Source organism: Capra hircus (assembly GCF_001704415.2).
Source record: "Capra hircus breed San Clemente chromosome X unlocalized genomic scaffold, ASM170441v1, whole genome shotgun sequence".
NCBI lineage: Eukaryota > Metazoa > Chordata > Mammalia > Artiodactyla > Bovidae > Capra > Capra hircus.
The window spans coordinates 45,403,347-45,420,383 of NW_017189516.1; the positions used below are offsets into that span (position 1 = coordinate 45,403,347).

Consider the following 17,037-nt stretch of genomic DNA (forward strand, 5'->3'; position numbering starts at 1 on the left):
GGTTTTCTCTTTTATCTCCAAGTTACAACCACTGAGATAGGAGATGCCTCAATCTACCTAGAAATCTACACTGAACTTAGTGACTGAGACTGGGAAAGTAACACTCAAATATTTGAGTTCAAACATATTGGGACCTCCCTGGCAGTCCAGTGCTTAGGATGTGGTACTTTCACTGAGAGGGCCTGGGTTTGATCCCTGTTCGGGGAACTAAGACCCCACAAGCCATGCAGTGTGACCAAAAAATATATAAAAAATAAAAAACAAAACAAAAACATACTGGGCATCTATTATCTATATAATCAAATGTTAAATATAATCAAAGATCAAGCTCATCTGAAACCAGGGGACTAGCCTGGCAGCCTTCAGGAGATCATCTGTTTAGAGCTACAGGGAATCTGACAAAAAAGGTGAACTATGAACAAACAGGAATCTTTGCTTCATAATGGAAGAGGCAACTATAAGAAAACATGAGACTCACATCTACAGTTTTCCTCCCAGCATTGGCAATGAACATTGATTTGATGTTGTTCGGTTTTGTCACAGCAGCCCTCTTGACAGTCCTCTTATCTTTGTTGCATGCTTTATCATCTTTTCCTGTTGGAAGAGAATTTATTTAGAAACATGCAACAGCAAAAATCAAAATGGAAAACCAAAAGCATTGTCACCTGCCCTCTGTATATGAGACTCTGACAAGCAAAATGTTAAAAATTAAAAACACAAAACTGAAATTTTATGCAAGGTACATAGGAAATAATCTTTTAAATGGGCTGAATTCAGGGAAACTTGGACTGAATGATACTATAAAAATGGAAGAAAGACCAGTAAAATATCAAGCCGAGTTACTGAGACTGTTTGATCGTTATTGTTAATGTGAACAGAAAGCTTTTTAAAAGGTGGGGTTTATTTTCCTATAGAAATAAAAAGATCAAACTCATCTGGAACCAGGGGATTAGCTTTGCAGCCTTCATGAGATCATCATTTTAGTGTGATACTGACTCCGACAAGAAAACTGAACTATGAATAAAGAAGACTACCGGTTGTGATACTGTAGCATCCTAGTTTCCATTTTATGAGCAACAGTAACTGGACATGGAAAAACAGGTCCTAGCAACACTAAACAGCATGCAGATATCTGCTCCATAAAGAACAACTTCTGCCATATGTTTTCTCTTCTGGGCACGTAGAAACTACCTGCAAACTCCTCTACTACTGTCAATTTTACTCTCGCTTTCTGACTCATCCCAGAGCAGCCTGCACCTACGAAAGACCTAGAGGGAATAGATAACCTAGTGTGGCAGTGGTGTATGAACAGACAGACAGACCAGATGAAATACAATATGGAGTCCAGAAGAAGCCCAAATTACTTATGGAAATTTAACACAGAATAAAAGTGACATCTCAAATCACTGAGAAAAAAATGAACGTTTTCATAGTGTTGGCTACTCATTTGTGGCTTCCCTGGGGGCTCGATGGTAAATCATCTGCTTGCAATGCAGGAGACCTGGGTTCGATCCCTAGATTGGGAAGAGCCCCCGGAGAAGGGAATGGCAACCCATTCCAGTATTCTTGCCTGGAGAATTCCATGGACAGATGAGCCTGGCAGGCTATAGTCCAAGGGGTCAAAGAGTCAGACACAACTGAGTCACTTTCACCCATTTGTAAAGAAATAAATCAGTATAAACACCATATGGGATTGTCCCTGGTTGTCCAGTGGTTAGGACTCAGTACTTTCACCACCAGGGGTCCAGGTTCAATCCCTGGTTTGGAAACTAAGATCCTGCAAATCACAAGGTGAACTCCAAACAGATCACAGGTCAAAATTTTTAAAATGAAGTTATACAAGTACTTTAATAAAAAAGGCAAATTCCTTGTAACCTGGCTGTGGGGAAAGTCTTTCTAACTATGATTCAAAATCCATCTGCAAGAAAAAAGAAAGGAATGATAAATGCAATTATATCAGAAATAGGTTTAAAGACCAAAGAGGAGAAAAATTTTGCAATATGTTTTGCAGAGGAAAAAAACAACTTAAAAAAATGCAAAACCCAAAGGGAATGTGGGCAATAAACATAAACACATGGTTCATGTTAAAAAAAATATAACTATGAAGTTTTATGCAAGATGCCCAACTTCAAGTGTAAAAGAAATGCAAATGTCATTTCTCATATATTAGAGGGTCAAAAATTGTAAAAGCTTGACAATACATTTTCTTGGAGAGGCCATGGTGTCTAAATGGACACTCAAATGTTGCTCACAGGAGTGTAAAATGGGACAATTCCTATGGAGAAGAATTTGGCAATATCTCATGAAACTTTATGTGCATGTACTCTCTAAGCCAGCAATCCCACCTCTACAAATTTTCCCTGAGGAAAATACCGTATGCAGTTATTCAATGTGGTATCATCTGCAAGAGCTAATTACTGAAAATCTAAATGTCCGCTCAAGAAAACCATCTGAACAAACCATGATACATCCATCGATGGAATACTATGCAGCCATACAGAAATGAGCAAGCAAGGAAGAATGGTCTCTAAGTGTGGATATGAAGTGATTTTCAGGATATCTTCTTAAGTGAAAAAATGCCAAGTACAAAAGCATCTATAGAAAATATCTTCTGTGTAAGAAAGAAAATGAAATTGAAATATGTATACAGAATTCCATTTCTGGGCATATGCCCAAAAGAATTAAAAACAAGTGTTCAAACAAAAACTGGTACACGAAACTTCATATCAGCGCTGTTCACAGTAACTGAAAGAAGGAAACAACCCAAGTGGCCTATTAACTAATAAATGAATAAATGAAATGTGATCTATCCTTGCAATCTAATAGTATTCAGCCCTGAAAAGGAATGAAATACTGATTCATGCTGTAACACGAATGAACCTTGAAAACACTATGCTAAATGAAACAGGCCAGAAACAAACAGTCACATACTGCATAATCCCAACTCTATGAAATACTCAAAACAGGCAAATCCAAAGACAGAAAGCATATCAGTAGTTGCCAGAGCTGAGGGAAGGAAGACTGAGGAATGACTGCTTAATGAGTATGGGTTTCCATCTGGGATGAGAAAATGTTCTGGTCATGAGTACAAACACTGCTGATGCACGAAATGTCACAGATGATAAATTATCTGTTATATTTTTTTAATGTGCCTAAGAATATGAAAAGATATATCACATTTGTAAAAAACATAAGCGGAATTTAATTTTGTCAAGAGATCATTTGGAGCAGTTTGAAGAGCGAATATAGGCAATGGTCAAAATGTTTAGTAAACAAAATTCAGGTCCTAATAAAGAACCTCAAAAGAGAAGGTCAATACTGGTTTGACTAGCAAGGAAGGCTTCACTAAGGGGCTTTAATATCACCAGTGTACATTAGCAGGTATAAGGCAGAAGAACAACAGGATAAAAAGAAAGAACAGGAGTCAACATTTGAGATGAAATTTTTCCACAATTTTAGAGCTCCTGTTTTGATTTGTTTATGTGGGCTTTTTTTTTTTTTTCAGCCAAACACTTGTGGCTTGCAGGATCTTAGATCTTATTTCCCCATCAGGGATGGAACCCATGCCGTTGGCAGTGAAAGTGTGAAATCCTAACCACTGGATAGCCAGGGAATTCCCTTGTCCCTTTAAAAATGTCAGTGTCATGAAAGACCCGATGGGGAAGAGAGGAAGGATGGTGCTGCTCTGTGCTAAATAAGACTAAAGAGACATGAAAATCCAAGTGGAGACTGCACTTTTAAAAACAGCTATAAAAGGTATTATTGGCTTGCTTGGGGCAGGTGCATGGGGATGACCCAGAGAGATGTTGTGGGGAGGGAGGTGGGAGGGGGGTTCATGTTTGGGAACGCATGTAAGAATTAAAGATTTTAAAATTTAAAAAAAATAAATAAATAAAAAATAAATAAATAAATAAATAAAATTTTGCATACCAAAAAAAAAAAAAAAAACAATCAGAAATCCACACACAACCCTATAGAAGAGGGTAACCAATCAGTAGTCCTTCAGCCTGAACACCCCCTTTGTTACCCTTTCACCTGAATATTCCCTATATAAGCAGTGTAACCCAAAACTCGGGGCTCCTCTCCTTAGCCGCTGCGTCAGTAACGGTGGGAGCCCCAGCTCGAGCTTGATAATAAAAACTCTCTTGCTTTTGCGTCGGAAAAAAAAAAAAAAAAAAAAGGTATTATTGGACTAACTGGGGGATCTTAATCAGGATAAAATCTTAGATAATATCATGAAAATGGTACTGCAGCTAAGGAGACAAGCCCTTGTTCTTATGAGATCACCACTGAAGCATGGAGAGGTAAGTGTCGTGCTGTCTACAACTTAGTTTCAATAAATTCACCAAAAACAAAGTCTGTGTGTATATGTCTGGGAAGGTAGAGGAGGGACAAAGTAAACAAATGTCACACAATGTCAACAATCTACAAATTAAGGTCCAGACTTTCTGAAAAGGGTAAGAGAGCAGATTTCAGGCTTTGTGGCCACACGTCTCTTAAGCTGTTGCATATTCTTTACACTTTTCTCCTTTCTTTAAACACTCATTAAAAAGGTAAAAGCCTAGCATGCTTAGCTTGAGCTATACAGTACAGGTATGATTTCCTTCTGAGGTAAGGAAAGTCATCATGGTGATGGCTGTACTACTGTGACTATACTAAAAGCCACTAAAATGTTGACTTTAGTGGAATTGTATGGTATGTTAATTCTATCTCAGTAAAGCTATTCTAAAATAAACCAGCTCTAAGTGAGCCACAGAATGTTGGCCAGTGATCTACCACTTGGTGGTAATAATGAACTAAATGAAAAAAAACATGAAGAAAATTTCCACCTCTCATTTTACAGGAACGAAATCGGGCTTGTTGACTCAAAAATTTTTTTGCCAATGATTGTGATAGCTATGAGAATATAACACATTCATTCATATCGTTTTAAATTTCAATTAAACAAAGCAAGTTAACAGAAAATCGAAGCCTTGTTATTGTACTGTGCTTCTATCAAAGAGCTAAAATCCTAAGTAACTTCAGCAGGAATGAAAAGACATCACTTATGCTTGTAGCCATCAAAATCAGCAAATCTAAAATGACCACAGCATGGAAAATTCTAAAATAAGTAAGACTAAACTCTTTGGATAGAGAGATGTGAAATTTCATTTCCTGGTTGTTTTTGCTTTCCGTGTTTAATTTTCTACATAACTACATTTCTTTCAATATTAGAACATTTTCTATACTCAAACACAATTGTGGTAGGTCCATTTCCCCTGAAGAAACTGTATCAAAGTACCAAGTCATCTGAAATTTTAGACAATTCCTTAAATCTCAAAATGGCCCTCTTAAAAACAAAATGCAGGTACCTTTCTCATGGGAATCAAGAGCATCATCTTCAAGGTCATCATCAAAAATTTCCCGGCCATCCTCCACATAGCCAATACCATCTGCAGGAAAAAAATTTCATTATTAGGATCAAATTTCTAAACGTAGCCAATATTTTGCCCATGACAAAAAATAAAAACCCCCAATCAGATGTTCTCCTGGTCCATGTCATTTTAAAATGCAGCAGAATCCTGTTCAACCAAAAGTCAGATGAAACACAGCCCTCACACAGGTTTTCTGAGTCAAAACCAAAGGATATACAGCTGACCCTCACACAACTTGGGAGTTAACCCACATGTAACTTACAGTCAGCCATCAGTATCTACAGCTCCTCTACAACTGTAGATTCAAACAACCACAGATGGTGTAGTACTATTGTATTTATTATCGAAAAATAGCCACATACATATAACTTTGCCAACAAACATCCGTCTAGTAAAGGCTATGGTTTTTCCAGTGGTCATGCATGGATGTGATATCTGGACTGTGAAGAAGGCTGAGCGCTGAAGAATTGATGCTTTTGAACTGTGGTGTTGGAGAAGACTCTTGAGAGTCTTCTGGACTGCAAGGAGATCCAACCAGTCCATTCTGAAGGAGGTCAGCCCTGGGTGTTCTTTGGAAGGAATGATGCTAAAGCTGAAACTCTAGTACTTTGGCCACCTCATGCGAAGAGTTGACTCATTGGAAAAGATTCTGATGCTGGGAGGGATTGGGGGCAGGAGGAGAAAGGGATGACAGAGGATGAGATGGCTGGATGGCATCACCGACTCTATGGACGTGAGTTTGAGTGAACTCCAGGAGTTGGTGATGGACAGGGAGGCCTGGCATGCTGCAATTCATGGGGTCGCAAAGAGTTGGACACAACTGAACGACTGAACTGAACTGAACTGAAGCAGTTTAAACCCATGCTGTTCAAGGATCAGCTATATACTATGCCTATTTATATGAACTAGGAAATAATTTGGCCCACAGGATCAAAGTTTGCCACAATAGGATGCTTTATAGTACTTCTACTCTGCTGCTGCTGCTGCTAAGTCACTGCAGTCTTGTCCGACTCTGTGCGACCCCACAGACGGCAGCCCACCAGGCTCTGCCATCCCTGGGATTCTCCAGGAAAGAACAATGGAGTGGGTTGCCATTTCCTTCTCCAATGCATGAAAGTGAAAAGTGAAAGTGAAGTTGCTCAGTCGTGTCTGACTCTTCGCAAACCTATGGACTGAAGCCTACCAGGCTCCTCCATCCATGGGAGTTTCCAGGCAAGAGTACTGGAGTGGGTTGCCATTGCCTTCTCCAACTTCTACTCTACCAGAAGAATAAAAAGAATAAAGATCACCAGAAGTCCAGAAAAGCAATTTAGTCTGCAAGTTCAAGTTGGGAATATAGCCAAGTCCAATTACAGAAATAGGAACATAAACAGTGGCAGGCGCAGTCTACACCCCCTTTCTCTGCTGCGTGGTTGGCACTCACACACCCAAGAAGTCACATCCCATAAACAGGAACCACCGAGCTTTCCAGAAGGGCTATAAGAATATGGGGACCAGCCTATGTCTACCCAGGGCTTTCCAGTGTCCAAGTCACTCTTCATGAGTACAGTCTTGTGTAATCCTCACAGCCATTCTGTGACATATTTTCCTCTACCCCATCACATGGAGACAGCCCACAGGTGTGAGATTCCTCCAAACTCCTACACAGTCACTTCCTGGAGGATTTATACTATAGTCTGAGGTGTATGTCTGGTTTCTCCAAAATGCCCCTTGATAAAACTTTCCATTGTTCTGCTTCCACACCCTCAAATCATGCATTTAAGAAAAATCCAAACCAAAGGTGCCTTACATCTACCTGCCCAAGCAAAGAAACAACTCTGCTGCATAAGAACTTGTGAAAAGCTACTGACACAGTGTCTGGCAGGTGGCTTCTTCCCACATACCGTCATCCACGATCCAGTCGTCATCCTGGCGGGCCTGGACCAGCTTCGAGTACTGTTCCTCATCAACTTCTTCATAAACACTCGTGAAGTCCTCTACCTGCCATCATACAAGTTTGAGAAAGCTCAAGTGGAGTGAAAGTGTTAAACAATTCTGATGAAAAAATTGTCAAATTCAAAGTGGAATGGCAGCCTGAAGGAGTTAGCTGCAACCAAATCATGAGTTCTGACATTCAACACCACTGCAGGGTTTTCCTTAAATAGACATCAATTAACTTAGTATTCCTTTTAGGTGGGTGTTAACATAAGATATTAAATGATTCCATTAGCATAATACACTTGTCACACCATCAATTACTCATCTACTTCATAAAAAACAAACTGAATTATAGCCAATTCTTCATTAGCTGCTTTGGGGATTAGTCATTTGTAATTTCGAGATTGGTTTCTCCTGTACTTGGCAAACCTGTGAGACATGCTGCCTCCCTTTCCGCTAGCTGATGGTGCCCCCCAAAAAGACAGTAATCTCCATAACTGTTCAACTGATCAAATGAAATTCCAAAATCTCCCCCATCCATCCCCCTCCAAAAACCAGGAAAACAAACACAGTCTATATTCTATAGGTGCACTACAAATGGTTTTAGAGTAATCCTTGTTTGTATCACCACTGATCCCTAACCATTTTGGGGTGTCAAAAACCAAGTGCAAGTGCAGAGTGGCAAGACCGGTAATTACGCAGGCTGCCTGACCCTCAGAAGGCCAGAATTCCGCCAACCACTGACACGAAGAGAGCAGACCAGCTAAGCACAGTTAAAGCACAGAGACACACACCACTGCCACAGCTGCCATGGTGACAGGCCATTAATGTCCCAGGTGAGAATTTGGTGGGCTGGTTATCAAGAACTTAAACATACCCTGCTAAAAATCCCCCTCTTCTCTTGACAGTTCTGCCTTTCCAAGTGAGGGGTGGAAGAAACGACCAGCTCCATCTGAAGACCTAAGACTCTAGGGGAAAAAACACCTGGACACAGAGCTTGGAGAGCCTGATGGGCAGAGTTGACTGGATTTCTGCCACACCTACAGGGCTTATAGTAATTGCAGGATTAGGCTTAGCTGTCACCTCCTGTTTAATTTGCTCTACAGGGATCACTGGCAAATACTGATTAGGACTTTGATTACTTGGTAACAGAAATTACCTGCCCTACCAAATTAAGTTTTTTGACAACCCAAGCACAAACTGGTCCAACTAATACTACTGTACTGACCAATGTTCTCTTCCAGGGGAGAGGGAACTGGCAAGGTTAGTTTTGTTGCCTGAAGTCTATTAGGCATACTCTGCCTCTCATTTAAGCAACTCATTTACAGACTATCAAAAAGACACCAGAAAACTACTTTTAAAAATCATTTTGAGTTAAAAAGTCATTTTGACTCAATCTCTAAAACACTGCTACTGCTCAGCTTGAACTCTTAGAGCCATGCCATTAACATCAGTGATTAATGGGAAATCAGTCACATTGTGTCAACATCTGAAATGCCCCACAGAACTCCTTTACAGAAGTACCTACATTAAAAATGCTTTACTCATGATTTACTGTAATCCTTTTAGCAACCCTTTATGATCCGGCTGACTCCCTTAACTTGAAGGAATGGTGCCAAATGACAAGAATCCTCTTCTACTTGCTTAATAGCCCAATACAGAACGGGCCACGGTTAACAGGCATATTCTCAAACCAGGCTGCCTGGGTTCCAATCAAGGCTCTGCCACTGTGACCTCAGATACCTTCCATGAGAAATGCTGTTAATCATAGTGTCTAACTTCAGATGATTATTGGAAAGATTAAACAATGGAACATGTTTGTTAAAGCACATAGAACAGTGTTAGCTGAAAAACTGCATTAGTTGCTGTTATTATCATTATTATTTTCTCATATTAATTAATGGCTTTCCAGCCATGAGGCTATGAAGATATTAATATTTAGGGAGCACCCTGGAGGTGACGCTCGACAATGTTGTGCAGATGGTAGCCACTCTGCTTTTTTACCAGGCCATCAATAGTGGGTAGAAGGAAAGAGCCAAAAGGACATCACATTCAGTCCTCCACGCAGGACACAGCAGAAGGGAGGTCCAAGCCCCCACCAGGGGGCTTGCATATGCGATTACGAAGTATAGTTCTCTCCAAGGAGAAGCAGCGCTCAGTCAGCTACACTGCTCAGCACCTCTTAAGTAAAGCAAAAGCATCTCAAAGTTCCCTCAAAAGAGCCACGGAACTCAGCAGAGATGCAGTGAACTTAATAAGGCAAAAAAAACATGACTACTTTCATTTCAGGATTTTAAAAGCATCGGTAAGGTACCTCACAGGAACTTTAAGGGGTGAGTAGTCTCCCAAAACCTGTAAATCTGCCTCATACTCAAGTGTGCTTGAGATTAAGAAACCACTATTACAAGAAACTTGAAATATATGCATACTTCTAATCAGCAACAAAGGTGACATAAGATTACTTACAGGCCATGAATTAGATGTATCACAGAGGGAAAAAAATGGTTACTTACTTCATATTTATACTTCTCACCAGCTTTTGCCCTTTTCAGTCTTTCCAGAGCTTCCTGTCGCCCTTTCTTTGATTTCTTCTCTCTCCGGGATCGGGAAGCTACAAAATTCCTGGAATCTGACACAGCTGAAAAGAAGCCAAATTTATTTGAGACATTATAAAATTGTCAGCCATTTTCCCTCAAAAACAAAGCAACAGTTTTTAGCCTGTAGTAATATACGAGTTCAGTGTATACAAAATCTGCAGCTCCTGTGGCTCTGCGGAAATTCTCAGCTGAAGCAACTGTTATTTTTTTTCCTCTAGGAGAAAACTTCCAAATTCAACTTATATCCCCTGGAGACACTCAAGGGAGACCAGCCTAGTCCATAACCTTTCCAAGCAAAATGACAGGCCATTAAGTGATTATAAAAGGACAATTCATTTTGTATTCTATTAATCAACATTTGAAAGGCTTTGAGGAGCACCTGCTCTTTACAAATTACCTGCCCCTCTGAGAGACACAAAGATAAGACAGGGCCCCAGACTCACAGAACTTAAAATCTGACAGGGGAGATTCCTGGCAGACATCAGAGATACTAGCGGGTTCAGTTCCAGACCATAACCAATAAAGTGAATATTAGAATCAAGTGAACCATGTGAATTTTTAAAAATTTCCCAGGGCATATAAAAGTTATGCTTACACTATACTATAGTCTATTAAGTGTGCAAAAGCATTGTATCTTCAAAAATTCTTGATTGCTAAAAATGTTAACCATAATTTGAGCCTTCAGTGAGTTGTAGTAGTAACATCCAAGATCCCTGATCACAAGTCACTGTAACAAATATTTTAAAATGTGAGAATTCCCAAAATGTAACACAGGGACATGAAGTAATAAGCGAAGCCTGTTGGGGAAATGGTGCCAACAAACTTGCTCGATGCAGGGTTGCCACAACCTTCAATTTGTTTAAGAAAATTTTTTAAGTGCAGTATCTAAAGCACAATAAAGCGAGGTATGCCTGTAAATAGCAGCTAACTATAGAACAACTTTTAGAAGAAACACATGCCCCAACAGAAGTACAGATAAAATGCCTAGAATTTCAAAGGAAGGATAAATTGGGGGTTGGGAGGATTTAACCAAGATGACCAAGGAGATTCTTGATTTCCATCACTGATTTCCAGATCTCATGCTGCTGGTTACAACCTAAGAGGATGACGATGAAAAACACAAAGATTAAAATGTGTTTTGTGGAAAATTAATGAAGTACCAGAGGGCCTCACTGGTCAGTCATTCAACTTTTGAATGATGCACGCTTTGGGTCATCATAAACTGACCACCTCACACAGTTACCGAAAAGATTTCACCCACAGAATGAAGACTTTCATACGCCAGCTGATGAACACCCAAAGCAAGCAAGACAGTGCCGCCTGCCAGCCACGAGTTGAGGCTCAGCATGACTGCCACCTATGTCTGTGAAATTGAATATTGTATTGTATTTGGTGCTAATTACTTTATAAAAATAAGTAAGCACAGAAAAGGAGAAGTATTGATAACACGCATCCTAAAAGCTCCAACCCCACTGGAATGTTCATAACAACATTCAGCTCTTTGACTAAGTGTTGACTGCAACAGATGAAATTTACAGAACATGTACCAAGTGCTGGCAATAAACTGTTACAATAGTTTCAACTGTTGCAACAGTTTCAACTGTTGTTCACCTGTCTTAAAGGTGACACATAACTACAAATACTTTTTTTTCTAGCTGGAAATGGAATCTCTACTTATAATATCTCAGTCTATTGTTTGACTTTCACATTTGACTTTTAAATCCATTTTCAGAAAAGCATTAAGGAATGCAGGTACTTAATGATGACAGCCACAAAATCTTGAGTGTCACTCAAATGACTTCAAAAAATTGTGAGCAGACCTACACAACAAGGTTTTGGAGATTACTGAATATGACCCCTGGGAGTGAAAAGCTGGCCTCAGTGTATTCCATTCAAGATCCCCCTGACTCCTTTGTCAGATTATCCTGACAAAATCTATAGGTTTTCAAAGAGACTTACTCCACAGGCAACGATGCGCCACTCTAAGAGTTTGGGGTACAATTACAAATAAGACAAAGTTGCGAGTCCTCAAGGGGCTCCCAGTCAAGGAAAGCAAAAAGACCTGAGGCTCCCACCATCATATAAAGATCGTGCCATATGAGAGGTAAGAACCCGGTACTGAGGACACATAGAAAAGGGAGCCATTAATTTTGCCTGGGAAATCAGACAAGGCTTCACAAGGGGAGGTTTCCAACACAGAAAGACGAACAGAACTTCACTCTCAGAGTACAGGGCAACAAGGGGGCGCAAGCAAAGGAAAAGGCATGAGCCAAACTACAAAGGGATGAAAATGTAAGGTGTATTCTGAAACCAAGAGGAAGTCAGTGTGGAAGGTAAGCTGGACATGAGAGCACAGAATGGGAAAATGGAGATTAGAAGCAGCAACACAACCAGGCTCTGTCACTTACTGGGCGACATGAGACAACCGGTTAACCTTTCTGAGCCATGGTGGCCAGGTGTCTTATTTTTTTTAAGTTGCCCAGTATTGAAACTGTGAAATCCCTCCTCCCTTATGCCCCTGCAGCTAGGGCATGGGTATATAAAATAGGTCCTCCAATTACAAACATCTGCTCAGACTTTAAATCAGAAGCTAGCAATGACAAGGAAAGGGGGAGGACTAACAGAAGATTCTAGAAGTAGCAACAGCTACAGGAGGATTGAGTACCTGGAACAACAGTGCCAGCAATGTCCCAGGGTACCTGAAGGCTCTAACTTCAAGCACTTGCCATGGTTGGCAGTAAACTCCTCAATGAACCACTTTGGGGGCATGATTTGAAGCACTGTTCCTAGCTACACTGCTCAGAGACTGGCTCTCCAGAGGTTCTGAACACCATGACACTCTCCTGATAAATTCCTGTTCAGTTTCAGTCAACTAGAGTTGGTTCCTATAGAGTACACCCACTGACTGAGACTAAGCCACAGCCTCAGGGTCCTCATACGTGAAATGGGTATAATCATGTCTGCTTCATAAAGTTTAGAATTAAATGAAAATACCTGGCTTACTTTGTACTCAGCAATACAGAACAAACTCATTCAATGTGTATGTGAAGAGATGCAGCATAATCACACACACATACGCTGACAGCCCACACTAAGTACTAACAGGATCTAGCTTCTAGAAACCAAAAATAAAGCAAAGCCACTGATTCAGGGAAGCCTCAGTACAGCACCACATATAATTACAAGTTTACCATCTCAATTCCATGAAGACAAAAACCATATCCAACTTACCTACCACTATAACACGAGAGCCTGATAGAATGCCTATACCTGGAAGGTACACAACAAATATTTGCTGAATGAACCACTGTACCTGCTTTTTTAAGTCATTAAACTCTCCCTGATCCATTTCATACACAGTAGCAGCTACTTATAGACCTTTCAGCTTTTTACTGCCAGCCCACCTTCTAACACTTAAGGGGGAAAAAAAAACTTAAATTTTCCTTTTTGGTATATGTTCTAATGCTTCAAGTAGGTAAATTAGCCAAAAAGAATTAGCATTAAAAAAACCCCAGTTACTGAAGTTTAAAAGTCTGGTTCATAATTACATCTGGAATACCCGCCACCCTCCCCCAAAACAGACAGACAAGAGTCTGCAAGTCTTTCTGGTGACAATCTTTCAAACTTAGCAGGAAAAGAAAAATTCCAGTCACAAGTCCCAGCCACTACTTAATCAACACCATGACTTAAGAGGGATTTCAAGATTGCAGTGTCCTCTGAAGAGTGATTTCTTGATGTTCACGGAGGAGGAACAGTTTTTAGGGTGAAGAAAGGGCTTAGTGGCATGTCACTGATGGAGGACTGTAAAGACTACTCACGTACTCACATCCTACATCCCATTTGTAATCCAGGCTAGTCGACTCTCCAAAACAAATTGTCTTAAAAAGCGAAAGGCTAGAAGAACAAATTGAAATCTGTGATTCACAACTAGGGGAATGCAAAAGAATCTGATTAGGACGCAAATTCTCATTAATGGTGATGTATTTGAGTGACAGGAGATGTGACGCTTGAGCTAAGAGAGTGAAGCACCTGATTTTAAGTAAGAAGTTCACTGAAGCTGCACACTGCTCAAAAATCAGAAAAATCCATTTACATTTCTATATTCTATTTTTGGAAACAAGATTACCACTGAAAACGGAGTAATATACAGGGCAGGCGAAATGCTGCTAAACTGAAGCATTTTTTTTAGAAGCTTCACCTCAGATGACTAGTTGATGAGCACTATTTCTATGCGGCCCTTTAAGAACTTTCCACAGACCCTGAAAGAAAAATCGTTAATGGGTAAAGCAGAAACTCATTACCTAAAAAAAGACAAAACGCGTGTGTATTTTCAGGTGACAGCTTTCTTTCCTGCTTCGTTACCATGTAACAACCTTCCCAGCACTCCCAGCGGGAGTAAAGAAATACTTTGTAAAGACTGTCCCACCGGGGTCACTGCAGCGAAGGTGTGTGCCCAGCACGTGGGATGAAAGTCACCAGAAGAAATAAAGAGGCAGACAAGTGCGGAGACCCGCAGTGACAGTGGTGAGGCAGCCTCCCAAACAAAAAGCGCCGCAGAGAGTTACTCGGGTTTGCCAGGACCCGACGGCCCTGCAAGGAAGCCCTGTCCGAGGCCTGATGGGTTCCAGCCCTGGACGTCCGAGGTCCGCGCCCAAAGAGACGCGAGGAGCAACCCGGAGGCGCGCCTTCCTGAGAAAAAATACAAGAGTTCCCACAACCCGCGATTATGCCACAGTCTCCGCACTCCCAGCCCGGGACCCTGCGCGCGGGGCCATCTCTCACCGTTCGCCCCCGGCTCGCAATCCTCGCCATGCAAGGGCGCCATGGTCCCGGAGTCTTCCGATTCCGCGCCAACCAGCCCGAAACTAGAGCGGGGGCCGAGACAGGCACCACCCAGAAAGCCAATCAGAGGCTCCAGAGGCTACGGACTTCCGCCCGAAAGTCCACCGACTTGCCGCGAAGCGCGGCGCCCCACCCTCGGCCTTCCCGCGGGCGCGCATTTGGCGCCCGGTTATGACCCCTTAGGGAAAAGAGCTAGCGGGGGGGGCGGCAGTTAAGAGCAGGAAAAGGAAGCGGTCGGGCGCTGAAAAAGAGCCGCCTGAAAACTCACTGCGCAGGCGCACCCATGCTGCTAGGGAACGATTTCCGCGCGTTGGAGCAGGGGCTTCCTGGTTCTGAGGGTTGATTTTCCGACAAAAGAGGCGCGGGCGGCAGCAGGGTGGGCGTGGTTGAACGAGTTTCTGAGGAGCCTGGGAAAAACGACTGCCTCCTGCTGCGCACTGGGAGTCTTACCTGATACTTTGTTTCTCTGAGTTCTAGCACAGTCGCTGTGTGATTTATGGTATATGCACCAACTTAACCAAAAGATCAAAAGTACCATCACCAATTCGGGGCCTCCGGATGTGATGCCTTTCGGAACAAATAACATCACCTACATAGTCTTCTTGCAAATAAATGCCTGAATCTAACCATGGAGAAACAATCAGATGTATTTAAAACTTAGATTAATCTATAAAAATCTGGCCTGGGCTCCTGGAAAATGTCAATGTTATGAAACAGTAAAAGGAAATTAGAGAAAAAAAGGGGGACATGAGAGGGAGTTTATTTTCACAAAAAACTCTGGAAAATTTTGAAAGAGATGGGAATACCAGACCACCTGACCTGCCTCTTGAGAAACCTGTATGCAGGTCAGGAAGCAACAGTTAGATCTGGACATGGAACAACAGATTGATTCCAAATAGGAAAAGGAGTACGTCAAGGCTGTATATTGTCACCCTGCTTATTTAACTTCTATGCAGAGTACATCATGAGAAATGCTGGGCTGGAGGAAGCACAAGCTGGAATCAAGATTGCCTGGAGAAATATCAATAACCTCAGATATGCAGATGACACCACCCTTAAGGCAGAAAGTGAAGAGGGACTGAATAGCCTCTTGATGAAAGTGAAAGAGGAGAATGAAAAAGTTGGCTTAAAGCTCAACATTCAGAAAATGAAGACCATAGCATCCGGTCCCATCACTTCACGGTAAATAGATGGGGAAACAGTGGAAACAGTGGCTGACTTTATTTTCAGTCCGTTCAGTTGCTCAGTCGTGTCCGACTCTTTGAGACCCCATGAATTGCAGCACGCCAGGCCTCCCTGTCCATCACCAACTCCTGGAGTTCACTCAAACTCATGTCCATCATGTCGGTGATGCCATCCAGCCATCTCATCCTCTGTTGTCCCCTTCTCCTCCTGCCCCCAATCCCTCCCAGCATCAAAGTCTTTGCAAATGAGTCAACTCTTCGCCTGAGGTGGCCAAAGTATTGGAGTTTCAGCTTTAGCATCATTCCTTTCAAAGAACACCAGGACTGATCTCCTTCAGAATGGACTGGTTGGATCTTGCAGTCCAAGGGACTCTCAAGAGTCTTCTCCAACACCACAGTTCAAAAGCATCAATTCTTTGGCACTCAGCTTTCTTCACAGTCCAACTCCCACCTCCATACATGACTACTGGAAAAAACCATAGCCTTGACTAGACGGACCTTTGTTGGCAAAGAAATGTCTCTGCTTTTCAATATGCTGTCTAGGTTGGTCATAACTTTCCTTCCAAGGAGTAAGTGTCTTTTAATTTCATGGCTGCAGTCACCATCTGCAGTGATTTTGGAGTCCCCCAAAATAAAGTCTGACACTGTTTCCACTGCTTCCCCATCTATTTCCCATGAAGTGATGGGACCAGATGCCATGATCTTAGTTTTCTGAATGTTGAGCTTTAAGCCAACTTTTTCACTCTCCTCTTTCACTTTCATCAAGAGGCTTTTTAGTTCCTCTTCACTTTCTGCCATAAGGGTGGTGTCATCTGCATATCTGACTTTATTTTGGATGGACAGGGAGGCCTGGCATGCTGCGATTCATGGGGTTGCAAAGAGTCGGACACGACTGAGCAACTGAGCTGAACTGAACTGAACTGAAAATCACTGCAGATGGTGGTTTCAGCCAAGAAATTAAAACACGCTTACTCCTTGGAAGAAAAGTTATGACCAGCCTAGATAGCGTATTGAAAAGCAGGGACATTACTTTGCCAACAAAGGTCCATCTAGTCAAGGCTACGGTTTTTCCAGCAGTCATGT

At 41.7% G+C, this 17,037-nt stretch overlaps 1 protein-coding gene across 1 annotated transcript in view; it reads right to left on the bottom strand.

Annotated features, from left to right (window-relative positions):
- Positions 1–14,972, bottom strand: part of POLA1 (DNA polymerase alpha 1, catalytic subunit) — a 283,316-nt gene extending 268,344 nt beyond the window's left edge. Inside the window, exons 1-5 of the mRNA XM_013976637.2 lie at positions 14,711–14,972; positions 9,845–9,969; positions 7,298–7,394; positions 5,352–5,432; positions 479–594 (exon numbers count right to left, since the gene is read on the bottom strand). Coding sequence (XP_013832091.2) covers positions 479–594; positions 5,352–5,432; positions 7,298–7,394; positions 9,845–9,969; positions 14,711–14,753 — 462 coding nt within the window. The 5' untranslated portion in view covers positions 14,754–14,972. The remainder of the gene's footprint in view (positions 1–478; positions 595–5,351; positions 5,433–7,297; positions 7,395–9,844; positions 9,970–14,710) is intronic.
- Between the last annotated feature and the right edge of the window lie 2,065 nt (positions 14,973–17,037).